This window comes from Mirounga leonina, unplaced genomic scaffold (genome assembly GCF_011800145.1).
Source record: "Mirounga leonina isolate KUSES-001 unplaced genomic scaffold, KU_Mleo_1.0 Mir_174, whole genome shotgun sequence".
NCBI lineage: Eukaryota > Metazoa > Chordata > Mammalia > Carnivora > Phocidae > Mirounga > Mirounga leonina.
The window spans coordinates 39,110,243-39,122,255 of NW_023270451.1; the positions used below are offsets into that span (position 1 = coordinate 39,110,243).

Sequence of the window (12,013 nt, forward strand, 5' to 3'; positions counted from 1 at the left end):
CTGATTTCCATGAATACTAAAGGAACTCATGGCACCTAATGGAATTGGGCAAAGATTGTACTAGATTAAAGTAGTCCCCCCAGTAGTTTGGAGGACAGAATATCAAGCTAAACAGCCAAAATGAATGTTTCCTGTAGACAAATTTAATGTAAGAAGTGGAGAACTTAAAATAGAAAGGATGCATATGAAGGGGTGGCGGGAAGCTGTGATTTTCCATGAAATGCAATTGAATTGAAAAATAGAATGGATATTCCTAAAAATCAAACTAAAGAAGATCAGAGAAAACTGTCTTATGATAACAAAACAGAAATGCAAAGAAATGGAAATCATTAGTGAAAACATAAAAGACATGGAAGGAAGATAAAGGGACACTGATATGAGGTAGGAAGTCCAGAAGGAACAGATAGAGGAAAAGCAGTATCAAAGAAGTAATAAAAGAAAAACTTATTTGAGCTTAAAAAGACTTTACCTTTCACACTAAACTAAGTACCAGACCTGATGAAGTAAGTAAGATATTCCTCTCCTAGGGGCACCCAGGTGGCTCGGTCGTTAAGCATCTGCCTTTGGCTCAGGTCATGATCCCAGGGTTCTGGGATAGAGCCCCGCATCAGGCTCCCTGCTCCGTGAGAGGCCTGCTTCTCCCACTCCCCCTGCTTGTGTTCCCTATTTCGCTGTGTGTCTCTCTCTGTCAAATAAATAAATAAAATCTTTAAAAAAAAGAAAGATATGGGCGCCTGGGTGGCTCAGTTGGTTAAGCGACTGCCTTCGGCTCAGGTCATGATCCTGGAGTGTCAGGATCGAGTCCCGCATCGGGCTCCCTGCTCAGCGGGGAGTCTCCTTCTCCCTCTGACCCTCCCCACTCTCATGCTCTCTCTATCTCATTCTCTCTCTCAAATAAATAAATAAAATCTTAAAAAAAAAAAAAAGATATTCCTCTCCTCGATGTATCCTAGTGATATTTTTTGCCTCCAAAATCAGGAGAGAACTTCTGTTTGGGGTGTTAAAAATGCTCTGGCACTAGATAGTGGTGACGGTGGTACAACATGGTGAATAAACTAAATGTCACTAATGGTAAGTTTTATGTTGCATGTGTTTTACCATATTTAAAAAAAAATCAATATAAAAAGAATTTATAAGCTTTTAGAGAGAAAGAGTATGGTAGGTTAGCCAGAAATTGGCCACAAATTCTTTCCGTCCCTATATGCATAAACCTTTATATATGTGACTTTGTAGCTTTCCATCAAGAGGTAGAGTCTTTTCCCTGTGTAGTCTAGACTTGGCCATGTAGTATGCTTTAGCCCGTGGGACATTGGCAAATGTGACATGAGCAAAGGCTTAAAAAATGATTGTGCATTGGGGCTTGCCCTTCTTTGCTGCTGGGGACTCTTCTGCCATCATGAAAAGATTAGAGACCATTTGGGGCACAGATGAGCTGTACTAGCTGATGTCTGTACCAACCAGCTTACTTGTTACTAGATAAGTAAATGAGGCCAATCTAGACCATCCAGTCCCCAGCTGAGCAACCAGCTAACTACAGAGATTAGCTAAACCAGCCCAGTTCAAAAGAACCACCCACTTGACTCACAGAATTCCAAGAAATAATACATTTTTGTTAGGTTGAGCCACTAAGTTCTGGGGTTGTTTATCCTGCATCAGTAGATAACTGGGGCACCTGGGTAGCTCAGTCAGTTAAGCATCTACCTTCGGCTCAGGTCATGATCTCAGGGTCTTGGGATCAAGCCCTACGTCGGGCTCCCTGCTCAGCTGGAAGTCTGCTTCTCCCTCTTTCTGTCCCTCTGTGATCTCTCTTGCTCTCACTCTCTCTCTCAAATAAATAAAATCTTTAAAAAAATAACTATTATAAAAGTTTACTTAGAAAAGAAAGAGAATCAGAGTGATAATTTATCTGCAACAGGAAGTTAGAAGGTAGTAAGTAGCATAAGATATGCAAATGGTGGAGGGAGGGAAAAAAAAGAATTACATTTTAAAACATCATTCACTGGAGACATTGCAAAGACACAATGTATAATCCACCTAGGGGCGCCTGGGTGGCTCAGTCGTTAAGCGTCTGCCTTTGGCTCAGGTCATGATCCCAGGGTCCTGGGATCGAGCCCCGCATCGGGCTCCCTGCTCCACGGGAAGCCTGCTTCTCCCTCTCCCCCTCCCCCTGCTTGTGTTCCCTCTCTCGCTGTGTCTCTCTCTGTCAAATAAATAAATAAAATCTTTAAAAAAAAAAAAAATCCACCTATAGCCTTCTGAGAAAAGTATTAGGGGAAGTACTACAGCAAAGTAAGAGGTAAAGATCTCAAGATAGGGATGTGCTGGTCAACTTCCTTTGTTACAAGCAAAATAAACTGACTTGCTGGCTTAAACAGAAAAGGAATTTATTGAATGCTTTTGAGCTACTCATAGAACTACCTACAGGGGCGCCTGGCCAGCTCAGTTGGGGGAGCCTGTGAGTCTTGATCTCAGGGTTGTGAATTCAAGCCCCACATGTGATGGGGAGTTTACTTAAAATAAAAAATTAAACACACCAAAGAATTGCCTAGAAATCTCAAAAATAAAGCTTAGGAAAAGTGTAAGGATTTGAACAACACAAAGTTGTTTAGATATCACAGAATCTTTTACCCAATAATCAGAGAACACAAATAGTTTTCGGGCACCCTTGGAGTGTTTACAAATACAAATTCTGTTTACAAAAACAAAATCTGGAGCACCTAAAAGAGACACAGGCTACATCTGCTGATTACAGCGCAATAAAGCTGTGAACTAACCTCCAAAGGAGAGCTATTTTCTCCCGCTCCATTCTGAACACTTAGATACTTAACTGAAGAATTATTTAAATAGGCATTTATAAAGAGGTATTAAAAATGAACTCAGGCTGTATAGAAATATATGACAGTAAGCACAGAATAAATCAAAACCTTTGGAATGTGACTGAAGTATTTCTTTAAAGAAAATTTGTAGTCTTAAATATTTCCAAATAAATGCATTTATTTTTATCTTGACTGAGTGTTGTACTCAAGGAGGTAGGGAAAAAAATTTTTGACACCTAATGAAAGTAGAAGAAAATACCTTTTAAAGTAAAATTAATAAAATAGAAAAATAACACTAATAGACTATAGATTGGCCAGAGAAAGAAAAGCTATTTCAAAGAATGGTATAAAATAGTTAACAAGTCTAAACAAGAAGGAAAGATGAGGGGCACCTGGGTGGCTCCGGTTGAGCATCCAGCTCTTGGTTTCGCCTCAGGTCATGGTCTCAGGGTCCTGGGGTCAAGCCCCCCTCCCCCACCCCCAGTAGGCAAATTGAATCCATCGATGAATGTATTTTTAAAAATAATGCTTTACTGGGCTCCTGGGTGGCTCAGTTGGTTAAGCGACTGCCTTCAGCTCAGGTCATGATCCTGGAGTCCCGGGATCGAGTCCCGCATCGGGCTCCCTGCTCAGCAGGGAGTCTGCTTCTCCCTCTGACCCTCCCCCCTCTCATGTACTCGCTCTCATTCTCTCTCTCTCAAATAAATAAATAAAAATTTTTTTTTAAGATTTTATTTATTTATTTGACAGAGAGAGACACAGCGAGAGAGGGAACACAAGCAGGGGGAGCAGGAGAGGGAGAAGCAGGCTTCCCGCCAAGCAGGGAACCCGATGTAGGGCTCCATCCCAGGACCCTGGGATCACGACCTGAGTCGAAGGCAGACACTTAACGACTGAGCCACCCAGACGCCTCAATAAATAAAATCTTTAAAAAAAAAAAATGCTTTACCAAAAAAAATAATAATAATAATACTTTGCCACCCTGGTGTGAGGTGTTGGTAATGGAGGAAGTTGTTCATGTGTGGAACAAGAGTATGTGGGAACTCTACTTCCTATTAAATTTTGCTTTGAACCTAAAACAGCTGTAGAACTTAAAATCGTATCAGGATTTTTTACAGTAGAATGTTGTAAACTTATTTTAAAATTTATTTGCAAGAGAAAGTGTTTAACACTAGCCAAGAAAAATGTGAAAAAGCATTGAAGGGGCTTTTCCTACAAAGTATCAAAATCGGCCAAACTTAAGTCAGTATGCTAATTGGCATAAGAATAAACAAATCAGTAGAACAGAAAAGGATCCGAATTTATGAAATTCATTCAGCCTCATATTTCTGAAGTCATACTTGTCTTCAGTGTATGTTTGGGGTTTTTTGAAGTTATTTTCTATTCATTTATTTTCTTCTGTATTTAGGTATAAGTGTGCTAGCAGAGTGTCTGGATTGTCCTGAATTGAAAGCAACTGCAGATGACTTCATTCATCAGCACTTTACTGAAGTTTACAAAACTGATGAATTTCTGCAACTTGATGTCAAGCGAGTTACACATCTCCTCAACCAGGACACACTGACTGTGAGAGCAGAGGATCAGGTGACTAAATTGTCTTCTCACGTTTTATCCTTTTTTATTTCTTATGTTTCATGTTTGGATACATGACAAGGAAAAGAATCCTATTAGGAGAGAATCTGTTCTTTACATCAAACAGAGTATTCCAAAATCTGTTTCATAGGAAAAGTAAATCTTGGGTGCCTATAAGGGCTTTCTATTTGAGAGGCCATTTGGTAGAAATAAAGCTATTGGATACCATGGTAGGAAGAACAATGCTTCCCCTCCAAAGATGTCCACATCCTAATACCCAGAACCAATGAGTATGTTACCTTACATGGTGGCAAGTGGGACTTTGCAGATGTGGTTAAATTAAAGATCTTTGAGGTCTTTAACCTCAGGTGGGCCCAATGTAATCACGAGGGTCCTTAAATGTGGAAGAGGGAGGCAGAAGAGTCAGTGTCAGAGTGATGCAATGTGAGAAAGACTTGGCCAGTGATTGCTGGCTTTGAAGATGGAGGAAGAGGCCACAAGCCAAGGAATGCAGGCAGCTGTTAGATTCTGGAAAAAGCAAGGAAATGCTTTCTCCTCTAGAGCCTTCAGGCAGCCCTGCTGACACATTGATTTTAACCCAGTGTGACCCATTTTGGACTCAACCTCCAGAACTGTCAAATAAACTGTCAGAGGTGTAAGCTGGGTGCAGGCATTTGGGAGCTAGATGGACTAACAGTAACACTTTGATATGCAGACATTCAGTTAATCCCTCTTTTCAGTCCTACACCTTTCTCTGTATTTGAAGCCAGTAAATTTGTGATAATTGGTTACATCAGCAATAGAAAACTAATAGAGATACTGTAAGATCATATGCTTTGAGTTACTTTTGTTCTAAAGATAAAAGATTTGCACTGAGCCATTTTTTGTCTGGTCTTCTTAATGGCCCCAGGTCATAAGTTATATTAGTCTGCAAGTTGACAACTTGGACCTGGAAGACCTGACTAGGTAAAAACAAAAAACAAACAAACAAAAATCCTCAGTTCTGAGACCAAAATTAACTGACTTATATGCATTATGGAAAGGGAATTTAAAAGTAACTTTAGTCTGAAGAAAACCTGGCAAACAGTACCTACAGATCATCAAACCTGATGAGCACTACTTATAGGTTAATATTTTGAGTGATAAGTCATGTTGATATCATGCACCCTTAATATAATGTAAGGAGAATGGCATGGCAACTCTGTGGTCTTCCTCCTAAAAAACTGTAATCCTGGTCTAATCATGAGAAAAACATCAGACAAACCCAAATTGAAGGACATTTTACAGAATACCTGACCAGCACTCAAAACTGTCAAAGTGATCAGAAACAAGGAAAGTCTGGGAAACTGTCATAGTCTAGAAGATCCTAAGGTGACATAATGGGTAAATGTGATGTGGTATCTTTTATGGGATTATGGGACAGAGAAAAAAATTAGACAAAAAAACTAAAGTTTTAGAAGTACGGACTTTAGGGGCACCTGGGTGGCTCAGTCGTTAAGCGTCTGCCTTCGGCTCAGGTCATGATCCCAGGGTCCTGGGATCGAGTCCCACATCGGGCTCCCTGCTCAGCGGGGAGCCTGCTTCTCCCTCTCCTACTCCCCCTGCTTGTGTTCCTGCTCTCACTATCTCTCTCTCTCTGTCAAATAAATAAATAAATAAATAAAATCTTTACAAAAAAAAAAAAAGAAGTATGGACTTTAGTTAATAATTGATTCATTAGTTGTGATAAGAGTGTCATGCTAATGTAACATTTTAACAACTGGGTGCAGGGTATATGAGGACTCTGCACTATCTTTGCAACTTTTCTGTAAATCTAAAACTTTTCCAAAATTAAAAGTTTATTTAAAAAAAAATAAGCCAGTTCCCATAAAAAATTAATTCATATGGAGATCAGAACTTAGGCCATATTAACACCAACCCCAAATTAACCAATTTAAGTAGCTCAAACATGTATGTGGTAGATGTGTATGTTTATGAAATAATAGGTGTGTTTTCAGTGTGTCTAAACTGACACACTGAACTCATGATTTGTGGGGCACTTGGCTGGTTCATGGGACTCTTGATCTCAGGGCTATGAGCTCAAGCTTCACGTTGGGCGTGGAGCCTACTTTATTTTTTTTAAAAAGATTTATTTATTTGAGAGAGCACGAGCAGGAAGAGCAGAGGGAGAGAATCTCACGCAGACTCTGCACGAAACGCAGAGCCAACTCAGGGCTTTATCTCACAACCAAGAGTCATATGCTTAACTGACGGTGCCACTCAGGGGCCCCTGGGCATGCAGCCTACTTTAAAAAAAAAAAAAAAACCCTAATAATTTATAAATCAAATTGTGTTGATAAACTTGGACTTGTTTGGTAAAGATAAATGAGTGCTACAGTACTACTTTGAAAACAGTTCTTATATAAATATCCTTTAATGTATTTTTTTAAATATAGAATTTTTATATCGTAAAGTTTCTGGAAAACAGGTAAGTCTATCAATTCATAATTCAGGAATATCGTATTGAAATAAAATCATAGATGACCTTCATATCTCTTGGGATGGAAGCCCCCTGAGGAAATTAGCCTGTTTTCTTGGTACCGAGTGAACATGTATTAAAACTATCATTGACCAGTAGATTTCTTTCAGTAGAAATGTACATCATAGCTCCTTCTGAAAAGAAGTTATATTTTGTTTCAAAAAATCATAAATTCAATATCCTCCCTGTGATTACATTATATAGTAGTAATTAGTTCTAAAAATATTTCTCTACAAGAATCATTAGAGCAGTGGGTAAACTGTTGTGAAGTACTGGCAAGTGTCTGGGAATGAAAGAAAATAGCTGAATAAAATATTGGGAATAAGTGGTTGTGTCTTCATGAGATCCTCCCCCAACCTTCAATATGAGAGTAAATAGGTAATTGGAAATGTTGCTGCCTTCTAAGAACTTTACTATGCTGTTTTCCCCCCTTAGGTTTATGATGCTGCTGTCAGATGGTTGAAATATGATGAACCTAATCGCCAGCCATTTATGGTTGATATCCTTGCTAAAGTCAGGTTTCCTCTTATATCAAAGAATTTCTTAAGTAAAACGGTACAAGCTGAACCACTTATTCAAGACAATCCTGAATGCCTTAAGATGGTGATAAGTAAGTTGCCTTGCTGTCCATTTATAACCTGATCCTGTAGCCAGTTTCTCTTGAGCTTAAACCCTTTAGAACGGATCAGACTCCGCACCAGGGAGAAACATTCAAGACTTAGCTCTTTTAGATAATTAATCCACTGGGGTTGTCAGCTGTCTACTTGGAGAAGACTTAGCCCCAGCCCTTATTTTATAGGGACACGTGTGGTAGAGGGTAAAAATTACTTATGCCTTGTTTTCTTTTGTGTGTGATAGCTTTCTTGCACTTCCTTTCTGGTGTTTCCTTTTTTATTTTATTCAACCAAATAGTGTACTGTGATCACTTTTTTTTTTTTGGCCTGGAACTAATAGCTGCCATATTTTTTCATTTACTTAGTTTTTCTTGACTTGCAGGCTACGTCCCAACCCCTCTGGAAAATGCTCCTTAATAAAATTGTACAATTAGACAATCTGTTGCTTTTATTTCCTGGAAACATCCTTCATAGAGCCTTCCTTCTACATATTCCTATATGGACTGTTTGCACTCTGATGCTAAGGCACACTTGTCTTGGACTTCCCTTCTCTGCCATCCTGGGATGTCCTTTCACTCCTAAGTTAGACCCACTGTCTCCTGGAACCCAGGTCTTCCCTTTTCATAATTCTCTCTATTGAATGGAATGTATCCCCTGAAAGGTTCCTGAGAAAGTGTATAGGATAGTAAATATTTGGAGACTGATGAATCTCATATCTTTATTTTACCATAAAACATTGAAGGATTCTTAAACGGGGTATGGAATTATGTTGAAAATCATTTTCAGTTAGAAGTTTGAAGGCATTGCTCCATTATTAACTAGCTTCTAGTGTTATTTTTGAGAAATATGATGTCAGTCTGATCCTTTTATTTTTTATTCCTCTTTGTAAGCATTTAAAATCTTTGGGGGTGCTCCTGGGTGGCTCAGTCGGTTAAGTGTCTGACTCTTGGTTTTGGCCCAGGTAAGTGTCTGACTCTTGATTTCAGCTCAGGTCATGATCTCCGGCTCTGATCTGAGATCAAGCCTGGCCCCAGGCTCTGCACTCAGCCGGGAGTCCGCTTGAAGATCATCTCCCTCTGCCCCTCCCCCACTTGTGTGTGCACATGCACGCGCACACGCGTTCTCTCTCTCAAATAAATAAATATTTATTTATTTAAGATTTTATTTATTTGAGAGAGAGTGCACAAAATGGGGGAGGGTCAGAGGGCAAAAGCAGACTCCCTGCTGAGCAGGGACCCCAATGCGGGGCTCCATTGTGGGACTCCAGGATCATGACCTGAGCCGAAGGCAGTCGCTTAACCAACTGAGCCACCCAGGCGCCCGCAAATAAATAAATCTTTAAAAAAATAAAATCTTTTTTCATATCCCTGATGTTCTGGAAGTTCACAATAATGTAACTTGGTGTGCCTCTTTCTTTTTTTTTTTTTTTTTGAAGTTATGTTGGGCATTTTCTATCTTTTCAACGGATTTCTTCGTTCTCTATCATTGGTATTGTGATTCTTCAGCAGTTGAGTCTCTAATCTTTTCTTGTCTCTCTTGTTATCCATCTTTCCCTCTTTGTTCTATCTTCTGGGAGATAGCCTTAATTTTTCTATCAACACTTATTTCAGCTCTTTTTAATTTCTGTGAGCTTTTATTTATTCTCTAATTTCTTATTTCATGGCTATAATATCTTATTCTGAAGTAGCATTGTAGTGCCTTTCATGCTTTCTTGTCTGTATTGTCTATATTACCTTTGAATTTTTTCTCTTTTTGTTGCTATTGGAAGCTTTTCTTAAATGTTTGGTGTCATCTGTGAGTTATATTTGTAAGACTTAAGTTATTATAAAACCAGTAGATAAGGCTGTATATGTGAATGGGCTTCTCACCTCTTGGGCTGAACTGTAGGGTAATCAGTGTAACACAGTTTTTTAATTGAGGAGCCCTCAAATGTCAGTATCTGTAGATATTTTCTCAGATAGCTGGGTACAGGCATTTGAAACCTGGGTAGGGAATATTTTGATCCTGTAAACTTTCATTTAATCCTTGTCTTCAGGCTCATATCCTTCTCTGTGTTATTCCTTGAGACTAGAATATCTCCAAAGACCAGTCCTCATATATCCTACAGTGGAGAAGGCATGGCAGGTTACCTGACTGTGTAGGAGACCTGGCAGTTCAAATGTTGTTGGTTCAGAATTTTACAGTTCTCTTGTTTTCATCGCCACCCCACTTTCTGGGATACTTCCTATCTCCAATTATGACTCTTTCCAGTGTTCTGCAGGATAATTTGGCTTGCTTCTCATTGGCCTCTTCTTCCACATCCATTTTGGTTTAGCATTCAATCTGCTACCTGTCTTCATTAACTGAGTTTTAGGGTTACATATCTTCTATTATCAAAGGTAGAGTTTGTGTTTGTTTCTTGCTTCCTTGTTGTCTGGGATGGCTTTTAAGAGAAGAGGGGGGAAAAAAAGGTCTTAAAATGGCACATTCAATCTCAAGTTCTTTTATATTGTTAAATCTGAATCTGGCTCTAGGGTGTAGTTGGAAATATTTTCCTTATTCCAAGATGATTTTTTTTTAATTTTATAAATTCTTCTCATGCACTTAATAGATTTCTTCTTTTCTCCTTTTTTTTTTTAATTTTAAACCTTATACCCAACTGAAATTTATTTGAATAAATAAGAATCTAGGGGGTTTTTTCCTGTAAAAGTGGCAAGATGACCCAGTATCATTATTGAATAATTCATCTTTTCCCACTGATTTGAAACATCATAAACTAAATTCCCACTTATTTATACATACACAAAAATCAGTTTCTCTTCCATTTCATTCTAGTACCTTTTAATTATTGTTACCTCGTTTAAATTCTATATTCTGGACAATTTATAATTTTCTTTTTATAACTTCTACACTTAAACATTTTTTTTTAGATATCTTTGTTGCTATTATGAATTGTATCTTTTTCTTTATATTAGTCATTACTGATCCCTTTTAAAACTTTTTCAGTTGATTTCTCTTTTTCTAGGGCTTTATTCCTTTATCTGCTAATAATAATAATTTTAGCTTTTCCCCTCTATTATTTTATTACATTGCCTTATTACATTAAATGGCTTTTTCATGACAGTGTTCAATTAACTAATAATGGTGAGTAATGGCAGCCTTGTCTTTTCCTTACTTTAATGGGAATACCTGTAGTCCTAGTGGTGTGGACTTGGGTTTTGACTGGTTGGCTGTATGTGTGTGGTACATAGGTGGATATGAGTAGAGTGGGTAGGAGGTATCTATAATTAAGAAAGTACTTTGCCTAAATCTTAAACTTGAATAAACACCTATAAAAGTTAATTATTTTTTTCCTGAGTTTGAGGATTTTGGCAAATATTGCTATAGTGTTGTTATTCTAAAATTTGGTATGCATATTTAAGCTGTACAGAAAGGTGTAAAAATAATGCAGATATTCCTGAACTTATGTAGCACCTTGAGAAATCAGTACAGCTGAAGCATCCAGTGTACTCCTCCCAATGACAGCTCCCATTCTTCCACCTGAGAGGAAACAGCCCTGAATATGGTGTTTGATTACCATACAGTTCTTTAAACAGTTACCATATATGTATGCAACATCCGGTATTGTTTTGCATGTTTCTAAACTCTACATAAATGGTACACTGTGTGTATTCTTCTGCAACTTGCTTTTAAAAATACTTTGTAATTTCCATTATGTTTTCTCTTGTGACCAGTAAGTTTAGTAGAAGTAAGATTTTAAATCAGCCTTTGGTTATAGATTTTTAACTTAATTGCAGTGTGGTCCAGGAACATCGTGATCAGATACTAGTTCTTTAATAATTATTGAAAGTTGTCAATTTTTGTAAAATTGTCATTTGTGTCTTTTATGACCTAATTTTTTGATCTAGTTAATTTATCACTTACTGACAAAGTTGTATTATATTCACCCACTATAGTAGATTTCTCAGTTTCTTCTGTAATTCTATTAATTTTTCTTTTATATATTTTGAGGGCTTATCAATATGAGTTTAGAAATGTTATCTTCAGGGGCTCCTGGGTGGCTCAGTCGTTAGGCGTCTGCCTTCAGCTCAGGTCATGATCCCAGGGTCCTGGGATCGAGCCCCGCATCGGGCTTCCCTGCTCCACGGGAAGCCTGCTTCTCCCTCTCCCACTCCCCCTGCTTGTGTTCCCTCTCTCGCTGTGTCTCTGTCAAATAAATAAATAAAATCTTTAAAAAAAGAAAAAAAGAAATTGTTATCTTCCTAGTGAATGGAACCTTTTATCATCATGTAGTGATCTACTTTTTCCCTAATAATGATTGTTGCCTTTCTGTTTTATTAGCTATTTATATAACTAACCTGCCTTTTTATCTGGTTAGTGTTTTCCTGGCTTATCTTCATCCTTTTGTGTCTTTTCAAACATTTTGTGTCCTTATGTTTTAGTTAGATCTTTTTCAAAACAGCATATAGCTTAATTTTCTTTTTTAAACTCTTTCTGATTATCTTTTAGCAGGT

At 38.0% G+C, this 12,013-nt stretch overlaps 1 protein-coding gene across 6 annotated transcripts in view; it reads left to right on the forward strand.

The window, feature by feature from the left end:
* The window catches only part of KLHL7 (kelch like family member 7), a 69,675-nt gene that overhangs the window by 23,877 nt on the left and 33,785 nt on the right, over nucleotides 1-12,013 (forward strand). For all 6 annotated transcript variants that reach the window (XM_035020731.1, XM_035020729.1, XM_035020728.1 and 3 more), the window contains 2 exons: nucleotides 4,225-4,400; nucleotides 7,342-7,516. In XM_035020731.1, the coding sequence (XP_034876622.1) occupies nucleotides 4,225-4,400; nucleotides 7,342-7,516 (351 nt within the window). The remainder of the gene's footprint in view (nucleotides 1-4,224; nucleotides 4,401-7,341; nucleotides 7,517-12,013) is intronic.